Here is a 22,728-nt window from a genome sequence, read left to right on the forward strand (position 1 = left end):
TTCATTTAAGGTATGCTGTTAGCGGCATGTTGTTAATTGCTAAGGTGGATAATCAGGTTCCATACTTTATGAAAAAGTCCTTTCATCTCTCCAAATTTCTATGTGGTGATCAGAAATATTAAAGCCAAGACAGAAGAATAGAATTCCCAAATCTCATTTTGTTGGACTTGTATTAGTCAAAGTAAAAGCCCAAAACATGTGAAGAAATAATTTTAAAATTTTGGGAGTCTTAGCATGTTACAGGACCAAAAGGTTTGCAAATGTATTTTGGGAAGTACATAATAACCTGGCATTTTTAGCTAAAACAAATCACACACCTAATTTAGTGAAATAATAACATAGAAAGCTGCTGGCACCTGGATGTCTAACTAGATGGATTAATAAGTTTATTGTTCTAACCACAGATCATAACAATTAACATACTATAAAATAAAGTAACAGTAGAATAGTAAGATTATAAAATAAAATAATAAAGAGTATTATATAGGTCAAAACAAGATATACCCTACAACTACAAATTTAAGCATTTGTTTCTAAATAACAGCAAAATAAAAGTCTCAACGTGGCTGTTCATAGTTGGAAGCATTGTCTGCAAAAAGATAATTCAATTGTTCTAGGTCCAAGCCCTTGAGTTCTCCTACCATCAATTATTTGACCATAATCAGATTATAAATGGAGCAATGGAGGGCATAATTATAATTAATTAATAACGGGGAAGGAGAGGGCATTTACAACATTTCCTTTTAAGATATGTAGAGGGCATTGGCTATAGACCAAGGGATGTAAAAGCCCTTCTCAATAAAGCACTGGTAATATTAACCTGGTACTGGGTGAAGTTTCTATATTGTTTATAGCAGTGGTCCCCAACCTTTTTATCGCCGCGGCCCGCTGAGCGCGCGCAGGGGTGGGAGCACGGCCCAGGAGCTTTTGCGCACGGCCCATTGCGCACGGCCCAGGAGCCTTTGCGCTGCAGCGTTTATGTCCCCCGGCTGCCGCGCGGCCCGGTGCCAGGTACTCCACGGCCCGGCACCGGTCCGCGGACCGGGGGTTGGGGACCACTGGTTTATAGTGATGGTACCAAGATAAAAGTTTGGATGATTGTACTGCAGTGGCATCTTTATTGCCATCCCTTTCAAAAAACTTATCTCTAACATTTTTTTCTGTTCCAAGACATTCTCCTAAAGATGGTAAGGAATACATTGATAAGATGAGTGACAAAATTTAGTTAATTGATTCCCAATTGGGTAATGGAGAAAACAGTTTTGGCAAGGTGGGATTCTTGAAGGTTTTCTACAGAAGGTTCTTTTAATGCCTAACAATGCAAAATGTATTTTAATGGGGATGGAAGATAATCTCCATCCTTCAATAAGCAGCTCTTGAGGAGGCCCATCTTCTTTATGAAGTTGTCAAGTTTTAACCATAGTATGTGGAAGTCATGATCTGGCAGTCACATATCACTAATCCACAATAAATAGTTTTACATATCATGTCAAGCCAAACCAGACAAAGCTCATTATAACTAGGCATATAAAACATATTCTTAGGGACATTTACTGAGATCAGATTTTTCTTACCTGGTTGTTACTTCATAAGCATTTTGTTAGAAAAACAATGATTGAAGTTGCATTTTGCCTGAAATAAGATTCTCACAGAAATGCAATCATCACAAGATTTTCCAAATGAATGTAAGTTAGTTCAAAATTATGTTTAATTAAGTTTCATATGAATAATGGAAAACTTGACCAAACTGAACACATCTGCTTTATATAACATATAACTTTGATTTTTGTAAAGGATGTGAGCTACTGAGTAATTGAAAGCACCTATTAAGTCTATCAAGGTGCATGATGTGTCTCTAACCGTTATATATCTCAATTTAAACAGGATGATTGATAAATATTCCTTAAATTGACATCGTTTTTATACTATTCACTTTTAATGATACAGCCAGAATCATTTGTGCATTTTTTGTAAATCAAGTGGCTTGGTCACCATTAAACATCAAAATTGAAAGGAAAAAAAACACGAAGTGTCTCCCTTAGCGTTTTTCTATTTAATAGAAATTTGTCTTTTATCACTTCTTGACTCCTATTTCAATATACAAAAGAAAATCCTCTTCATCAGAAAACTCAATGAAAATTGAAAATTCACATAGCTAACCTTAGTCATGCTTAACCATCTTACTAATAAACCACAATCCAATGTATGAACGCAACCAATGAGTGACACAAGGAGAATAAAAAATTTAGCTGGATTTAGTAAACTATCCTAAATGTATGTTCACCAGAATTCTTGAAAGAATGACCATCAGATTATCTTAATTGGAGACATTAAAAAATTGAGGGTTCATAGACCTATATGTTATGGTCATGTAACCAGTTGATACTTTTTTAAATATGGTATTAATATTCATGGGAAAATCTTAAAATGTTAAATAGATTAATGTGATTTTAAATTACATTAGCCACCCAGAATCACACTATTAGGGAGATAGGCAATATATAAATTTAATAAATAAAAATGAAATAAATATACTAAGATTTGCAATCTGATTACATATAGTTGTATCGTACAGAGGTCATTAAAGGAATCATATTCAGAAATTAGAAAAATATTACAGAAGTAATGCTTTTGGAAACAAGTAACTTATCTGTTTTGGAAAAAGCAATATTCTTTACTAATCAAAGGATGAAACAACCTGTACTATTTTAGCAGCGTGTATATTTTGCAATAATATTTTGTATTTGATTATATTATAGTACCGTATGGTACTTATTAGTAATCCAGTCATTACTGATCAATCAAAGGTAGATTATCATTTTTAGCTCATGGATGTTTTTCTCCTTTTCATTTTTTGGTTTCTATCAGTTTTTAAAGTTAGACTTATATTTCACATTTTTTTCTAATTTAATAACTTTTGAAAATGGTTATCAGAATTCTGTAGAATAGAAATTATCGCTGCTCAAAGCTTAGATTTATAAAATTGCTCAGAGGCCACCTCCAATTTCAAAGCAATGAAAAAACCTGGAACTAGCCACACTTACTAAAGGGGTGAAGAAAGTCAACACAGTGAGTATTAATTTGGATACCTGATCATGACATGAGGTACTGTGTGTACTCCAGAATACATAGGAAAGGCAATGGTGGTGTTGCCACCATTATATTATAAGATATTATAAGGAATTTAACAGAAAGGAGCATCTTTTAGGGACACTTTGTGTTTTTCAAACATTAGATAATCTTGAGATGTCACAGAATCATCCATTCAGCTTTGTAATTTGTTTTGAATGCCCTATTACCCAGTAATGTGCAATAATCAACACATTCAGAAAAAAAGGTCTGACCTAATTATGAGTTTCCTGAAGTCAAATACTAAGGAAGGCCAGAAGATCCATCTCTCAATATTATCTACCTGTCACTACTATAATGATATTCTACGGATGGTATCATATGGCTACAATATCAATTCTCCATGAGATCCAATTCTTTACACGCTTACCCTGGGATAAGCTACCCTTAATGCAATAAGCATTATTTCTAATAAACATGGGCATGGATATTTTATACCATATGGTAATATACACTTGTGTTAAAATACATTATAAAAGGAACAAAATTATTTAAAAAAAATATTTTAAATAAATAAATTTATTAAAATAAAAGGCAGGGTAAAAGGTTATGTGTTTAAATCTAGCAGCACAATGAGAAAATTTAAGACAGTGCTTTATGTTTTCCACTGGAATCAAAAAGGAATCAATATTTATTTCAAGGAAAATACATTAAATTGCACATACATTGTAGCTCCGGCTTTTACCAGTAAAAGGGATTCAGCCATAAGCACAGAATTTTAGCCTATCTAATTAATATTAAAAAAGCAAAATGGAATTAAGTATTGATGGACATTATGTACCTCCATCAGGCAACTGTAGTCCAATGGTCTCAGTGATTTGTCAGGAAAGACCTGATGCTTCAGCAATGATAAAGCTAAGTAGATGTAATTTTTTCCATACTTATTTCAAGCTTCTGGTTGGAAGACCACTAGAGTCTAATAAAAGAATGCAAATATATTTAAGAGAAGCTTCTAAAACTGACTCTTGTGGGTTTGGTTTTTTTTTTTTTTTTTGAAATGCCTTACTTATATAAATGTTCATTATTTTTCTCAGAGAAAGGACACCTGATGCCAAAGCAGCATGCTTAGCATGGTCCTGCATTTCAGAAAGCCTACACAGACGGGAAGAGAATCATTATTAGCAGATTAACCTATTCCTTCAAATAGTAAAGTTAACTGATATTGATGTCTTGGCCAAGAATTAAAGGACTGGTGAACATCAGTCTTCAGACATTACAAAATGTGGAGAAGTAGGAAACACCCAAGAGGAAAGTGAGGTATAAGGGGATATGGGCATTGGATAAATAAAAAACAATAGTGGAGAAGAAGAGAGCTAACTCACAGAAACCAGTATTAGTAACAATTTCATACATACATATTACACAGGAAAAACCATACTCGTTCAGGTTGCCATACACACTTCCGCAGCAGATGCATGCATTGACAACAAAAACAAATATGTAGAAGTAGCATGTGCTTTGTGTACAAATGGCTGAAGAATAAGGAGATCCATAAAGGTTAGGAAATAAATTATTAAAATTCATCCTTAGGCGTATACAGTATGGACATTATGCAAGACATGTGCAAAACGTCAGGTGCCTAGATGCATTTATCCATGCACTCCAGAATTATACTCTTTCTCAAGCCATTGCAACGTAGAAGAAATAGAAGCCACACGTTCCCTATTTCTAGGAACACCTCATATTACACGCATCATCCCTCTTTCCCTCCCCTCCCCTTTCTCTATCTTTCTTTGCACAAATGCTTCACCTCGCCTACTCACCTCTCGTCGTTCTGCCATCCCTGATCTCCCAGTAGCAAATCCCGGAACCTGTATCTTGGAGGAAGCGGAGGAACCTCATTCTCCAGGTCTACCATCCTGAAAGGGAGAGGAGGGTAAAAGCACTCCTCGCAGGGATACTAAGGGCAGCAGCAGTAAAGAAGCAAGATGAACACGGGGAGCCAAAAACCGAGACTTAGCCCGCGCTTAAAAAAGGAGGACCCAGGAGGATGCGATGCGACCAGGCGCTTGCTTTTTCCGCACAAGCCGAACATGCAAAATCTGTTGCACCTGCTGGCAAAGTTATTTAAAAGCCTCCCCCCCCCCACCTCCTTCCTTCTTTGCAACCTATATCGCAACAGGCGGCAGAGGAGGGAGGGGGCGCGCGCGAACGCACCGCAGCCAACCGGCCAGCGTCTCCAGATGCACGCGCAGGTCTCTCAGCCTGCCGGGATCGACAACAAAGGGTTGCCTGCCGTCGTTCTTGCTTGCCATCCTTCCCCGGCCATGCAAATGTCGTTTGGAGCTGCCGCTGAGAGCTCGGCCAATCGGGATTGGCCCTCAGGAGCTTGACTGTGGTGACGTACCGGGAACCTCGCCTTCTCCGCCAATAGCCTTTTCCTCCCTTATTAATATTCGTCGGCTGGAAGAGGGTAATTCTCTCTCTCCAGGCCGGAGAAGGGGCGCGGTTGGGTGAATGGAGGTAACCCCGGAGTGTTGAGTGACAGGCGCACCGCCTTGTAAAGTGGCCCCTTGAGTGACAGTGGCGCCGCCTGTAAGGCAGCCCGCCCTGAACTGTGCTTTAAGTGCTTCGGTTTCCATTGTATAAGAAAGGCAGCTGGTTGGCAAGTGTCGCTTGTGCGGCCAGGTGTTCAAACCGCAAAATAGCATTTCCCTCTTTCCTTCTGGCTGGAGACAATAGAAAGGGCGCGCGCCCTTCGCCCGGAAAGCCCTTCGGAGCTCCCAATCCTAGGCGCGGAGTCTTCCCCGACTCAGCGCGGGCGAGAGAACGGGAATCGCCAGGCAAGACGGGAAAAACGTTTCCTACTGTGGTTCTCTTGGTCGTATTTTCTGCACCACCTAAGTCGCTCGTAGAAGGGTCTCTACCGCCTTCGGCAGCACGCTTTACCCGAGTTTAACTCAGAACTACGGCTAACTTTTAAGTTTCTGGGTTTGCACACCACCCACCCACCCACCTGCGCTGGATGAACCTCCGCAGGCTAAACAGGTATCGTTTCTAGCTCCGAATGCTAAGGCTGCTCCCCCCCCTTCCCCATCTTGTGATACACATACACTATATAATGGTATATTGTGAGTGTGTGTACCTATATGTCTGTGTCACGTGAACACGCGCGCGCACACACACACACACACCCCTTTCTCACCACTCCCGCTCAATGGCCACATTGGCTGGCTGGCTGGTTCTCTCACACATGCACGCTCACACAGTCTTTTTCCCACCACTCCGGCTCAATGGCCATATTGACTGAAGACGGTGGAAGCTGTGCAAAACGCACCTAAAGGGCACCAATTTGGGAAAGGCTGCTGTAGACGGAGCGGAGTAAAGATTCAGCAGCCAAGTGGCTCTTGGTGACTCTTCTATCAGGAGAGGGAGGGGAACAGAATGGCTCTTTCGGGACAGCTCAATAGGCCCCGCGCGGCCCTCTAGTGAGAGAACTGGGGCAGTGGCTGAACAGTATATGGAGAAATATACTGGACTGGTTACAAACCCCATTTCTGGGCCATGCGGCTGTTACTTTCTTATTTTTAAAAAGCGTTTACTATAGTAAATATGTGGCTCATTTCTAATCGTTTTGGAAAGTACAGATGTTTACAACCTACACTTGATTCTGCGCCCTTAATAGCAATTTGAAATGGAACTGTTTTCTTAGTTCCTCCAATCCTAATTGTTTTGAAGAGGAAAAATGTTGTATTCAGATTTGTTATTTGGATAGATTGGTGGTCAAGAATACTTTGTTGAGACATTCTCCTCTCTAGCAGTGTCCGTACTTATTACACTAATATTGATCTCATTGTAATAAATCTTGGTGCTTTACGATAATTTCCATATGTATTAAAAGCTATTTTTGTTTTTAATCATTTGTTTTAAGGATTGTAAAATGCCTAGTCATATAAGGGAAGCAGCCATATAATCCTACAAATAAATAACTATACCACTTTGATACTATGAATTGTCACCTATTTTTATAATAAGAGGTGCATTTTAGTGCTTTGCAAAGTATTTCTCTTCCATGGTAATCTGGGAACAAGGCCTCAAAATTCATTTGGTTACTAAGTGGCTTAGATTTTAGGAAACGTTAATATCACAACTTTCATTGGAATTGTAGTGAAAAAAGATTAAAGTACAATTTTGAAGCTATTTCCCAACCTCTTTCACTTCCCCATATAATCAGGCTTGGCAGGACCTAGTGTGTAACCCCTTTCAGAGAAACAAAAAACAGGAAGAGCACTCTGGTTAAACTGATGCTTGCACATTTTCAAAGTAGCTAGACCAGAGGTCACCAACGTTTCAGACCTCAGGGATCACTAAATTCATAATTTTAAATCCCGCAGATCATTAATATGAATCCAGCGCACACTCACTCTCCCTCCCTCTCTCTCTACCTCACCTTTCCTTTTTCTATTTCTCTGTCCCTCTCTCTCTCTTTCTCATCTCTCTCTCACACAAATCTCTCTGTCCCTTTCTCTCTGTCTTTCTGTTTTTCATCTCTCTCATTCTGATTCTTTGGTGCTCTCTGGGTCTCGCGAGTGCTTCTTTGGCCTTTGTTGGTGCTGGACGCACCTCAGTCGTTCGGGGAGACACACAACCTGTTCTCCGCCCCGAGACACTTGCCCGACCCGGCTGCGGCCAATGCCCTGCGTTGTAATGGGCTCCAGGAGGAGGAGGGGACGCCGTCACCCCCATTGTGAAGCACGCTAAATTTAACTCTGCTGTGCAAGGCGCTGCAAGAGCAGCGGGCAGACCCTGGAGGTGCCAACAGCAGCAACAGAGAGAAATGGCCAGGCCGGTGTCTCGGGGCGGAGAGGAAGTTGTGAGTCTCCCCAAGAGACAGAGGTGCGCACAGCACCAACAAGTGCCGGAAGAAGCGCCCGCGAGACCCAGCAAGAAATGAAGCAAGTACAGGGGAATTTCACTCTCGCTCTGGAACATGGAGCGAGTCTCCATCCCATGCCCTTACTTTCTCAGGCCAGGCGAGGAGTGACTGGGAGGGGTAGGGTGGGATGGGGTGGGGCCAGCCACTGGTGGGTTCAGCCACAGCAGGGGGATGAAAGAGCCACAGGTTGCCAACACCTGTTTCTTTGGCCCACCTGTGCTGTCCCCCCCCCTTGCCACAACAGCATCATTACCTCATTCCAGCTGACGAGGGCTGCGCTACTCCTTGCACATTGCACCACCTGCAAAGTTGCACGTACCATCCTCTATGGCAGAGATTTCCAGCCCCACCACGAGCTGCCTGGCTGGTCCCATATTCCAGAGCTCTAGTCACAGAATTGGCCCATTGGTCATCCTGGAGCAGCTCCTCTGCCCGGGTGCACTGCGGACCACCAAAGTTTTCTCGCGGACCACCAGTTGGTGACCGCTGAGCTAGACTATGTATGCATGCCATATTAAGTTGGAGTTTATTATTCTAGTGCTAATCCATATAAAATCAGCCTTTAATAAGATTCAGTATCTTATTAATGCTATTTTAATTTTGTCCAGATTATTAGGACCAGTTGGGTATGCTTTCATAACAGAAAACATCTTTCACCAATTCAGGCTGCTTTAGAATTGTGCCCATATGCTGACAGAACTAGGATTGTTTTTTTGTTTTTTTTAAAGCTTTAAGTTTGTAAAATTCAAGATCTAGTTTGGTATAGTAGTTAAGGAATCAGGCTAGAAACCAGGAGTACTAGTTCTGCCTGAGGCACAAAGCCAGCTGGGTGACTTTGGACCAGTCACTTTCCACCCTAGGAAGGAGGCAATGGCAAGTCTCTTGCAAAATACTGCCAAGAAAACTGCAGCAACCAATCCAGGAATCCAAGAGACAGCACCAAAAAAAATGTTATGCTGTAGGCTCACATTAAAAACTAATATGAAAACAAAACTGGCAAAAAAGGAGGATTCAGGGCTCCACAGTGAATCTAAAAAGTCTATACTCCCTTGTTAAATGCCAGATTTTTGAGATGTAAAAAAAACACCAAAATAAATTACTTCAGAATTTTCCCATCTTTAACATATAAGCTATATAAATCAATTGAAAAACTGGAAATGTCTAGTGGGGGGAAAAAATTAAAACTAAAATAATGTGGCTGCATAACTGTTCACACCCTCTTACATGTAGGATGTGGCTCTATTTAGAATTAATCACATAACAAACTGATGTTAAATAGTCAGTACATACCTGCCATCAATTAAAGTGATTCTAATCGAGCCCATATTCAGTTCAGTTGTTCCAGTAACATTTTTTTTGACATTTATTCAGTTGACTCTTATAGCAAATGCCATGGTCTGCAAAGAGCTTACAAAGTGTCAAAGGGATCTCATTCAAAGTTGTCATTTATTTTATTTATTTAATTTGTCGAACATGTACTAAATAACAGGTATAAGTATAAACATGGACATGAACAAGGAATGAGTACAAGTAAATGGGGACAGTAGGACAGGGACAATAGGCACGATGGTAAGCTTATGCATGCCCCCTTTACAGACCTCTTAGGAATGTGGTGAGGTCCACGGTAGACAAGTTGAAGCTGTGGGGGTTAGAGGATGTAACAACGGAGTCAGGTAGAGCATTCCAGGCGTTGACCACTCTGTTGCTGAAGTCGTATTTTCTGCAATCAAGTTTGGAGCAGTTTACCTTGAGTTTGTATCTATTGTTTATATTGCGGTTGAAGCTGAAGTAGTCATTGACAGGTAGGACATTGTAGCAGACACTTCTGTAGTACACTTAGGTCAGACAATAGGCGGCATAGTTCTAGGTTTTCCCATCCCAAAATTTTGATCCTGGTGGCATAAGGTATTCTGTTGTGAGCAGAGGAGTGGAGTACTCTTCTCGTGAAATACCTCTGAACTTGCTCAATTCTGTTAATGTCCAATATACAGTGTGGATTCCAGGCAGATGAGCTGTATTCGAGAATTGGTCTGGCAAAGGTTTTATATGTCCTAGTTTGCAGTACAATGTTACAGAAGAAGAGGCTTTGCAAAATAAGGTTAACAACTCTTAATGCCTTTTTGCCAATGCTGTTACAGAGAGCTCTGGGGCTTAGATCATTGAAGGATAGAAAAATACCAAGGAATTGAATATATCCGTGATGGCAAACCTATGGCACGCATTTCTGGGGGCCGGAAACAGCCCGTGGGACTGGAAGTCGGCAAACGGGCCGTTTCCGGGCTCCAGGGGGGGTGGGGAAGCCCGTTTTTGCCCTACCCAGGCTCCTAGATAAGCTCTGGAGCCTGGGGACAATGAAAAACGGCCTTCCGGTCAGACCATAAGTCGGCAAACGGGCCATTTCCGGGCTCCAGGGGGGGTGGGGAAGCCCGTTTTTGCCCTCCCCAGGTCCTAGATAAGCTCTGGAGCCTGGGGACAATGAAAAACAGCCTTCCTGTCAGACCGTAAGTCGGCAAACGGGCCATTTCTGGCCTCCAGAGGGCCTCTGGGAGGTGGGGAAGGCTGTTTCTGTCCTCCCCAGGCTCCTAGAAAGGCTCTGGAGCCTGGGGAGAGTGAAAAAGGGGCCTACCGGGCCCACCGGGCCATCACGTGCCAAAAGCGGGGGGAGCGCAAGGGAGTCACATGCACATCTGCGGGGAGCGCATAGAATTATGGATGTGGGCACACACGTATGCGACCACCACCACCCCTGCCCTCTCCCTGCTTTTGGCACACGATGGCAAAAAGGTTAGCCATCACTGGAATATATCATAGAACATAGTGAAGACATCATCAAGTGGAGAAAATATGGCACAATAGCAACATTACCAAGCACTGGATGTCACTCCAAGTTTAATGAAAAAATAAGAAGAAAACTGGTCTGAGAGGTTGCCAAAAAGCCTACAGCAACAGGAATTTCTGGCAAGTACTGGTTGTGCACTACATGTGACAACAGTCTTCCATCTTCTTCATACATTTGGGCTGTGGAAAGATGAAAGCCTTTTCTTAGAAAGAAAAACATCCAAGCCCAGCTATATTTTGCTAAAAACCTATAACAAGTCTGACAAAAGCATGTGGGAACATGTGTTTTGGTCTGATGAAACCAAGGTTGAACTTTTTGGCCATAATTCCAAAACATATATTTGGCATAAAAACAACACTGCATCACTAAAAAATACATAATATCTATAGTGAAGCATGGTGGTGGCAGCATTATACTTTGGAGCTGCTTTTCTTCGGCTGAACTGGGGCTTTAGTCAAGGTGGAGGAAGTTATGAACAGATCCAAATATCCATCTGTTTCAGCACAAAACCTTCAGACCTCTGCTAAAATGCTGCAGATGAATTGCACCTTTCATCATGATGACGACTCAAAGCATACCTCCAAATCAACAAAAAATGGCTTCACCAGAAATAAATCAAAGTTTTAGAATGGCCCAGCTTTGCCTGGTTCTAAATCCAACTGAAAATCTGTGGGGTGACCTGAAGAGAGCTGTGCACAGGAGATGTCCTCGCAATCTAACAGATTTGAAGTACTTTGGCAAGAAAGAATGGACATGCTGATGAAATCAAAGTGTGCTTAAGCAAAGTATTAGTTTAAGGGTCTGTATCTTTATGCAAACATGTTATTGTACTTTTTTTCCTCCTAAAAATTTCACTTTGTTTTTCAAATGACTTATATAGCTTATATGTTATGTTAAAGGTGAGGAAAAATCTGAAGTTATCTTGATTTGATTTATTTATTTTTTTACATCTGAAAAACCTGGCATTTTAACTGTGGTATGTAGACTTTCGTTTTCACTGTATGTGACTCATATGGTACATGATGCCCATTCCTGTCTTATGACACCCATACCAGACTGTTATACTACACTAAACTGGGCTGCTCTCAAAGTTAGACCACAATTACAGTATCAGTTAGTCAGAATGTGGGAGGCAATAGTCAGCAGGCAAGGAAATCAGTGATACTACCAGAGCATGCTAGCAAGGCTTCTGCATAAGAGCTATTCTGATATGACTTTATTGCCATAAAATTCCCAAAGAAAAACAAATTTAAACTACTGAATAAATATACACCTATACACTAGTTAATAGTTCAAAAATTACATGGTTTATAAATCTGAAGAATGGCATAAGTATTCCTGAATTTTAACATGTGAATGAAAGACCCTTCTCTGATATCATCTTCCAGGGAAATTATGATTAGATTGATTCAATGCTTTCTCAATGATAATGAATCTGGACTTTTCTGTCTCCATAATTAAACCTGAGATTTTGGTGAACTTTTTGTAATGTTTTAATTTTTTAGCTAACATTCATCATTTGGGTTACTGCTTTTATGCATGAAAGTTCATTTGACATTTTACAGACAGGGAAAAAAATAGAAAAATCTTACTGCTTCAGTGTCTTCCTATGTAGTCTGCAATAAATGTGAAACACTACAGATGTTTGCACCACTTCCTTATTCCAGCATGAAAATATGCCTCATCTATAAATTTATAGATTAAGTTTGTATGTGATTAATTTATGATTTTTTTTATGTTGAGTGAATTCTGCCAAGGAAACACTTAGTTAGCCATGCTCCATCTTTAGCATTAAAATGTTATAATGGTATAATATTTAAAGATAGAAAATTGAAGCATTTTCTATCTTTAAATTGCTGACCAGACATTCATTTTGCAAATTCAGCATGCTGTGGTTTTACCAAACCAGATGGTATCCAAATATCTGAAACAAATAGTTCTCAAATTTTGCTTAAAAGTGCAGCTTGGTTCTATAGAAAAAATTAGGAAATGTTTTAGGTTAAATACCAGATGCTTAAAATAACCCATACTGGATTGGTTGGAAACATACTTGATTCTTATTGATAATTGATAAAAATAATCAAAAATGAACAACGAGCTAATAATCTAAGGGAACCAGAAATCATACACAAAACTAGTGATAAATTATACAGTGAATATACAACAGTCCAAAACCCTGATTTTTCAACATTCATTAAAATTCTACGTATAAAAGGTGAGTCCTGCTATTAGAGAGAGTGAGGCAGCTATATCAGACAACTGATTTTAGTTATCCTGAAGATAGACAATGGACCAAAAGAAAACCTTATGTAAAGGAAACTCTTTTTAAAATGTTAAAACTCTAATAAAGTGATTGGGTCTGTTTGCGCCCACAAGAAGACATAGCCGTCCTTTCTTCCAATTAACTCAGTTTTGTATCAGTACTACACAACATTTGTCCATAATGCAATGGTCATTTTTCTTTAAAGCTTCCAACCATAGCAAAGGAATCTGCCCTTTTTAACACTTCCTCGCTGTTGATCTCCCAACCTCTTCAAAGGGTTGCTTATTTATTTTTATTTTTTGGGGTAAAAATCCAGAGTGGTTACTGAAGTCAAAACCATTATTGCCTTGTCCATGAATGCTTACTTTTACCCTTTATTCGTCCTCTACAAACAATCCAAAGAATCATAGAGTTGGAAATAATTTTGCAGTTTCACCAATCAACGGCTCAGGAGAAAATGGTTATGGCCCAAAACTTCTGCAGGTGCATAGCAGGAAAGCACAGGTGGACCGGGGGTGGTTCAAGAATGCCATTGTGCATTCTGTCTCTCAATATTTGGTTTGTAACTTCTACACATTCTGGGACAATCTGGTCATGCAAATCAGCCTAGTCTTAAACTGCTTTACATAACTACTTCTGAATACTCTGTTGGATTAACAAGATTTTAAAAATATTTTATTATTGGTTTTCATTCTGTAAAATTGCTACCCAGCTAATTTTTGATTGACATGTACATTCTTTTCTTCAGTTACTTAAAGAAAATGAGATGGTATATCATAGGCTAGCTTTTGGAAGTTTCCTAATATACTGTATATATACAGTATCACCAAATCTACCATCTATGTCGCTTTTAAGGGCCAGCCCTCATCTCTCATGGTGCTTTTATAGCTAAGCCCCATTCCCTTTTGCATAATTTGTTCTTTGTTTTTCTTATAAAAATCTGTACCAACTAGCATATTCTCTTTATTCACTCTAGTTCTGGGAACTTGGCCAGAAACATCCATATGAGGCATTGCTGCAACATTTTTTAAGAGTTCTAACTGGTTTCATGTGTATTTTCTCCACAATACTTACAATAACGTAACAAATTATTCTTATAATTTTCATTTTTCAGATGCAACATTGCAACTTCCTTATGGTTGCCCAGTGCAATCAAGTATTACTTACAACTATCATATCCTACAGCTTTATCAACATTACCACAACATTTAATTTCAGCTTCTTTTTTAATCTTACCCACCTCCTTTATGCAAGCTGCATTCTTATTATACTTCTTTGGATTGTCCCCCAGATGCCCAGAATTTCATTGTTTCGTCTTTGTTAGGTGTTGACTGATTGCCTGCAGTCTCTCCATGATGGATGAGTAGAACATTTCTGATTGTTATTATTATTGCCATTGGTGACTTTTGTTTCTTGAAAAATGTTAGGAAAGGTCCCCTTTTTGTTTGCTTTTAAATAGATCGCCAAAGTTTTGTCAGTCTGAATGTTTTATAGTCAGCCTCAAACTGATACCGCATGCTATAACTTTAGAACTCTGGTAGATCAATTGTCAATACTTAGAAGATTTGAAAAGATGTATTTCTTTCTCTTCAGGTATTTATTAAATGTGTGAGTATGTTACTTTGAATTTGTGTTTTAATTTGTATAGCCTGTTTTATTTTTAAATTTTTGCTAGCTGCCTTGAACGCTTGCCAGAGTACAAAGGCAGGGTGGAAATCAAATAAATAAATGTCAACCTGTTTTCTGTTTAGTATCTTTTTAATTGCATTTGCAGACCACCTTAGGTAAAAATCTTTGTTGTGAAAGGCAGCGTAAAAGACTGTAAATCAGGAAGATGAGAGGAAACAAGCAGGGGATAGAAAAGATCTATTGGACTTGAAGCTTATCTGAGGGTCTAAAAATATATTAGAAATGTATTGAGTATTGCTTCTAAATATAATTGCCTTATATCTCTTTAGCTTGCTCTTCAGGCATACATCAAGCCTGCAGCTCAGACCTCAGTTTCATTTATATTAACAATAACAGAGAAAAATAAATGTTTCAATATTTTATTCCTAGACTAGATCTTAATAATATTTTGAATTGGTGATGAAGCAATCTCAATCAGATTGGAATGGAGTCTGTATTAGAATAAAATTAAGATATAGTAGTGGTTTATTATATGACCATAATATTTTCTGATGGATTTACAAAGTAGTGTTAAAACAACAGTGTAGGTATTTTTTTTAAAAAAAAATCTGTTGAATTATTGATTCTTTCTAATCTAAGAGCTGAACCATGAAACTCAGGTTCAGTCATGCATAATCTTTTAATCCTTTTCTGTTATGGTACAATATATTTCAGATTTCAAAAATTGTAGCTTTCTTTTCAATGAATTAATATAGTGGCAATATTTAGTAATAATTAATTTCTAATTTCAGTAGTTCAGAGTTCCTGAGGCCCAATTACACAGAAATTAAAGTCAGGATTAAGAAAAAGTGTCTCAGGGGGCTAAATTCAAGAATTCTTATGTTCTCTCTCTCCCTCTCTCCCTCCCTTCCTCCCCCACCCCACCCCCCTTTGTCACAGACACACACACACACACACACACACAGTTGGAACAGGAACAAAGAAAGAAAATGGAAATACAAAAAAGATAGGATATCATCTTAAACTGTTCTTCAGCCTCTTTGTCCCGTGTTTTAATCACCATATATGCAAATTGTGTTGATTAAAAGAAACTAACCAGGTCAGGGACTTCCCCCTCCCCCCCAAAAAAAACCCCTGTCATTATGGACAAATGATTTGTTTAACAACTATAGAATTCACTTAACAACTGCAGATTAGCTTAATGGTGACTTATTTAACAACTGCTATAAAAAATGTAAAATTGGGTTGGTCAATCTACTTAATGACTGGCATGATTTATTATTGTAATTCTGGGCTTAATTACAGTTATAAGTCAAAGACTCCCAGTATTAAAAGCACAGAAGTATTAAATGTCAAGTAAATGTGTTTCTGCATTAGTCTGGACTTGCCCAACTTTAGAATCAACTACAATAATAATGTGTGCTATAGATAATGAGACTGTTTGGCATTTTTCTCTTGGAACTCTGATATCAGAATAAGTTAGTTTGGAAGTCTACTTCTTCAGATTCCACAACTGTTCTCTCCAGATCAAACTGCTATATGGTTGCTGCAAGTTTGAGTGTCAACAGGTGTATATATCATTGTTAGGTGACCTATGTCTTCTGGTTACTTAGGATACACAGAATATAAACAAAATGTTTTTTTAATTGATTTACCAGGATTAAGTTTGAATAAATGACAGAAGGTGTGATGTTTGTCCTAATTGTGTACTTGTGTGTGTTTATAACCTTAGCTTAGAGACAGGCAGTGCTTGGCAGTCTATAAATACAACATCTATACTTGGTTCTTGACTGTTTTTGCAGGGCCAGAACCAATATAAACGAACATAGAGTCTTAGATGAGGTAATTAATGAATCTGCCAGACTGCGTACCCTAATTGTTGATATGTCTGCTTGCTATTTTAACTACTCTGGTAGGAATTTAAATAAACAAGCATGATTCAGTTCTGAGTTGTTTTTGAGCAAAGGCAGCATCTGGGACTCCGAGGATTACCTCAGTTAAAGATGGGTGTAACAAAATATTGTAGGCTATAATGAGAAAAACTTTGCTCAGTAGTTCTACTGTAATTTACTGAGAGTCTTTTTTCATGAAAGAAGAAAATGAGCAAGTTAAACCTGCAGTCCTGTACTCACTTAAGGAATCAAAATCACTGACACTTGCTTTGGTAACATCATATCAAGTTTTAGGTTAATTGTTTCTCCTCTTATAGTGCTTAACCAAATACATAACAGCAGGTATCCTTAGGTTGAGTAATTCCTTGCTGTATGTTTTAGCAATAAGCAATAGAGTTTACAGATTCTAACTAAACAAAATTCATTAAATAATCAATTCATGGGGATCTTAATTTTTAAATACTCATTGCCAATTTACATCACTTTCCAGACATATGGCTGGAAGAGAAGGAAGTGGTTCTAAATGAAGATGTCAGCAATTAAAAGCACTAAGGAATGAATTTGGTTTATAAACAGTAAAGACTGGACTTGAAAATCAAATAATAATATATATTAATATTAATTCATCCAGGAATGTTAGCATTTAGGACAGTGTGGTTACCACAACCAGGTGTATGCCAAAATGAATTGATCCTTGTATCAAATAGATCTATGCAAGACAATATAGAAAATAACCATAGGATCTTTGGTCAAGTGAGATACAAGGTATTGCTTTTTCCCTTGACCATAATATTCCAAATTTTCAGAGAAAAGACAATGACAATATCTACCTTGGAGATGCCAGTAGTCCCATTTTTACTGCACAGCTAGTCCTCGCATAGCAACCACATTTGTAACATAGTCACTAAACAGAAAAATCACATGAGGTGTGACTGGCTTACAGTCTTACTCCCCATTGGTTGTTAAGCACAGCTGCATAGTTGTTAAGCAAAAATTCATATGACTGCAACTTATAGTTTGATTTCTGCTTTCCTATTAATTCTATTTGTTGCAAACTAATTGTGAAGCACTTAGATGATGATTACCTGACTACAAGATGCTGCAGTGATTGTACCTGTGCATACTTGTGAAACACATGAATGCTGATCATGTGGCTGTGCAAAGCTGCTGTTGACTTCAGATTCAGTCATCCCATGTTTAGCATGGAGCTGATAAGGACTTGATCCCTGAATTTGAGAGAAAGAAACTTTTACCTTTGCAAAGAGGCTTCTTTGCCCATATGAAAATATAAATCAAATAATTCATGGAAAGAAAAAAAAAACTTTATTAAAGAATCATGTTTTTTGTAGGGCACAGAAACAGATGATGCATATGTTTTTGTATGTAATATGTAAGAAATCAAGTGATCAAATAAAAGACATTGATAACAATTGAGACCTGAATGATAGAAAGCATTGATTCTACAAAATATTCCACAAGTGGCAAATTTATGGCTTACTTTATTCTTTCCCAGCTGGATTTGTATCTTTCTTAAATCTTGTAAGCCTGTTCAAGGACTTTCAGAATGTGTTCTCCATTGTGTAGTTGCTGAGAAAGCAAGTTATCACATACTATGGAAATGACCTTCTAAAAAGAGAAAAACATGCTTCCTTAAAGATAAAAAAAAAAAGCCCCAAATTGTCATGTTAAAAGTGTTAATGTTCCATTTTAAAATGCTAATAATGAAACCTAAAATTTGAGGCAACACTGCAACATGCTATAGTTGTAAATGTGAGGATTAATCACAAAATTATTTTTTAGCACCATTGTAACTTTGAACATTTGCTGCATCAGGCAGTCGGTAAGGGAGGAATACTTGTACAGGTTTAGACGATATATTTTAGTACCAAATTGATTATTTTTCACTATTTTTAAATTGTTCTTTTAAAATTATATGGCCTTAATAATCCGTATAAACACTAATCTGCTACACAACTATAGGACTGAAATATGGGCTACCCGATACACATTTACTATGTCAATAACAGCAACAAGAGTGCTGAGGAGAGGACTTTCCACAGTCCTTCAACAGATCCTTCTATTAAGAATCAATACATCAGCTGGTGTAGAATCGGAGCTTTCAAACTTTTTCATGTTTTGAAATCTGTTCCTTAAAATAACCCAAACCTCTTATCAAAAAGCAAAGTTCTATTGATAGAAAATTGGCTCCTGTAGAATGATTTTTAAATTGTGTTGTATTTATTTTTGCACTTAATCTCTTACAAAATTCCCATCAAGTTGTCATGGAACCCTAGGGATCCATAGAACAGCTTTAAAAAACCAGATTCTGGAATTTTTGTAAATCCAAATTTTACTAGGTAGCTTGTTTTGAGCAATTTTTATTGAAGGGGTTAATATATATGATAACTATTTTGGTTATTGATAATTATATTAAAAATGAAAAAATGGTTTTACTTCCTCTAGAATAAGATGCCAACATGGGTGATATACTGGCCACTAAAAATGTACACATTAAGTTAATGGCAAAGTTATTTCCATTTACTTAGTTTCTGTTCCTTTTAATTTTATTTTCTTCCACAGGATAAAAATTGTGTTGAGATATACCTTACACAAAAACTGATATGGAATAGTTTTCATAAGAACTATAGCCCTTGAAGATTCTTATCTAAATTGCCATTAATGAGACAACTAGCAGTTACAGGGAAATTAAAAGCACATAAAAGAAACAATTACTTTATTTACTAAGAGTTGTATACTTCCTCAATCCTAGGCAATTTACAGTAGAAATAACAATGCAGTAGAACACTCACAAAAAAGCAAACAACACACATTCTGATAATAAACATAACCTCAGAAATCAATGTCGGGTGCTCCCATACAAATCACCAGATAACAATTCAATCCACTAATATAACAGTGTTCCCCAACTGCTTTATGGAGCACCATCTTTACGGCTATCCGACCAAAACCTGTTCCAAAGCAAAGTGGTCATGGTTAAGAAAACCTGCAACTTCCCAAGGACTGGAATTTACAGTATGTTTTCCCAACCTGACTCTATCTGATGAGCAGATTCCACTTGGAACAGATAGTTTGGAAGGAATCCAGGGCGCAAACCAGCAATTTAGATTTCATCCAAAAGCATACTGGTACTAATGCAGCTCTTGCAACATAGGTACTATCAATTGTATTTTATAGCTCCTACAACTTCTGAATTGTCTTTAAGGACAGTACAATAATTTGTAAAGCAAATAAAAGTAATCCAAGTATAGAACGTAGAATAATAGAGTTGGAAGGGACCTTAGAGGTCTTTTAGTCCAACCCCCTGCTCAAGCAGGAGACCTGATATCATTTCACAAATGGTTGTCCAGTCTCTTTTTGAAAGCCTCCAGTAATGGAGCACTCACAACTTGATAAGGGGAATAAAACACAACTTTAATGTACTTGTTGTGACAAAGGCTTCATTCAAATTATTTCCTTTTTTCATGCATTCACCATTTCTTAATGTAAAGAGAATCTTATCATAACCCCTCCATTCTTTTGTCTAGACACTAATATATTATAAATCCCCTTTGGTTTAGTAGGTGAACTATAACATTTCTTTGAGAATGAGATCCTATTTTACTTTAAATCATTGTGCTGATGATGATCAATATGGGAATGAATCCAACCTCCCTTTTTCAAATGTACATAATGTTCTACTTTTTAATGTAGTCATGAGAAATTTGAAATCTGCATTATCAGGTACTGTAGTGGTTCTGTTATTGAATTTATGAGGGAGACCTTAGTTCAAATTCCCACTTAAGTGTAGAGCAAAATGGGTGACTTGGGGTCAGTTACTCTCAATCTAATCTACCTTACACAATTCTGTAAAAAAACATTTACGGGAGATCTTCAAATAGACTAAGAAAAATAAGCCTCAGAAAAAGAGAGAAATGCCTATCAACACAATTAATACTTTGCTTCAGTTTAAATTAAACCAAGCTTGCTATGCTATCTGAATCCAGGCAAACTGCAGTTAATCCTAACAAATGCTTCTGAAAACAGCATAGTTTATTATTTTTCCTTTTTTCCCGTTTCTCTGATGACTTAATGAGATTGAAAGCTTTTATTTACATATTAGTTTCTACTTGTTCACTGAAAAAGTAGGAATATGTTGTTTAGATTTATCTTGGCTGCCCGCTCCAGAAGATTGAGAGTGGATTATAATATCAGAATAGATAATTGAAATAGATAAAAGCGTAACAAAAACACAACAGGAACTCCATAAACACACTAGCCTCAAGTCTAGGAATGGAGATGGGTTTCCAGAACCCCAAAAGAGCAGACACCATTTCTGAGGAAATGCTGATTCAGAGGTTAGGGGCAGTGACAGAGAAAACACATTTACCACTGTCCTACAATATAACAATGTTTAATTAAGCAGGCCTAGAGCACACCTGATCTGCACAAATGTACTGTCATAAATGACTGGAGGTGGGCAACCCTCCCAGATAACTGGGCACATGAAAAATTTTATAGATGAGAACGAGTGTCTTGAATTGCACCTGGAAGCCAGCTGTCAAATAATGTAGCTCATGTGGGAGTGATGAAATAATGGTTATTCCAAATTGTGATTTGTTGAAATAAGTAAAGTTCAACTCTTCAAGGAAAACATATAAATCAACATTTGTTAATTCTGTTGCTGTGTTACTGTGTAGTCATTTACTTTTTATGTTCTTATATAAAATCGTTGCTCTGGAGTTTTTTCCCCAGGAAGTTCAATAGGTGAAAACAAGTGTAAAAAAAATATCTCCGAAGGGAAGTCAGAAAGAAATCTTATGAAAATAATACAAACAATTACAAATTTCAGAAAAGTTGGCCAACAGGTAGAAGTTAGTGGAGAGTTCAGACAGCCAAAGAACGAATCTGAAGAAGCTCTAGGTGAGAGAATTGCAACATATGGTATTTCTAGATATAAACAGAAGGCTGCACTGTCAATAAACCTGGATGTGCTGAAATTATAGTTATATTCTTAACTTTGACTAAAAGAGAATAAGATGGGTGTAGAAAGATATGGGTTTTTTTCAAATTATAATTGCTACTATAGTTAACGCTTCCAGAAAAGGATGCATCTACTTCCTTCACTTATGTGGAAAAAAAAATTAATTGCTGGTTTTTAGGCTTTTGTTTGTTGATCTTTACCCCATGTCAAACCTTTTTACCAAACTATTCCGTTCATAGTTTAGTTTAGTTTAGTTTAGTTTATTTGATTTGTATACCGCCCTACTCCCGAAGGACTCAGGGCGGTGAACAGCCAAGCAATAAAATACATAAATACAAAAATTTAAAAAACCAGTTAAAATCAAATTAAATCATTTTGGCCCAGACAAATTAAAACACCCCAATAATTTAAGAACAGATTTAAAATTTATATATTAAAAGAGGGAGGAGATTAGGCCAAGCCTGCTTGATGGAATAAAAGAGTCTTCACAGCGCGGCGGAAGGTGCGCAGATCCGGGATCCTCCGTATCTCTGGGGGGAGCTCATTCCAGACGGTAGGTGCCCCCACAGAGAAGGCTCTCCCCCTAGGGGTCGCCAGCCGACATTGTTTGGCTGACGGCACCCAGAGGAGTCCCTCTCTATGAGAGTGTACTCGCCGGTGGGAGGCTATTGGTGGTAGTAGGCGGTCCCGTAGATAACCAGGTCCTAATCCTAGTGAATTAACTGAGTCATAAATATATTACCATAGTTAAAAAGGCTTGTTTTAGAGGCATCCAGGCAAACAGAATGTGTCCTTTATAACAGTGCAAAGGATCATAGATTGGAGATGCAGGTGAATTGATAGACTAGCGTGTTTAGCCACTTGTCAGAAGTTTATCTGTGGAGTAGGAGGGGGTTTCCTGCCTACCTTTCCTTACTAGGTGGTCCACAACATATTATTTGCTCTCTTGTGCCCTTCTTACATCGCTGGTCTTTCTCATTTGTTGGCTCATCTCCTTTACTTTCTCACTATTTTTTCTTTCTTGCATTCTCTCACGCTAACCCTGTTCATAATTCACTCTATTCACCTGTTCCATTGCTTGCTCTAAAATCCCTGCACTTTTACTCAGTCATCTGTTGT

At 38.1% G+C, this 22,728-nt stretch overlaps 1 protein-coding gene across 3 annotated transcripts in view; it reads right to left on the reverse strand.

Annotated features, from left to right (window-relative positions):
* KCNT2 (potassium sodium-activated channel subfamily T member 2) overlaps positions 1 to 4,987 on the reverse strand; it is a 239,178-nt gene extending 234,191 nt beyond the window's left edge. For all 3 annotated transcript variants that reach the window (XM_070939305.1, XM_070939304.1, XM_070939303.1), the window contains exon 1: positions 4,893 to 4,987. In XM_070939305.1, coding sequence (XP_070795406.1) covers positions 4,893 to 4,987 — 95 coding nt within the window. The remainder of the gene's footprint in view (positions 1 to 4,892) is intronic.
* Between the last annotated feature and the right edge of the window lie 17,741 nt (positions 4,988 to 22,728).

This window comes from Pituophis catenifer, unplaced genomic scaffold (genome assembly GCF_029215685.1).
Source record: "Pituophis catenifer annectens isolate HBS135680 unplaced genomic scaffold, rPitCat1.0.hap2 SCAF_3, whole genome shotgun sequence".
Lineage (NCBI taxonomy): Eukaryota > Metazoa > Chordata > Lepidosauria > Squamata > Colubridae > Pituophis > Pituophis catenifer.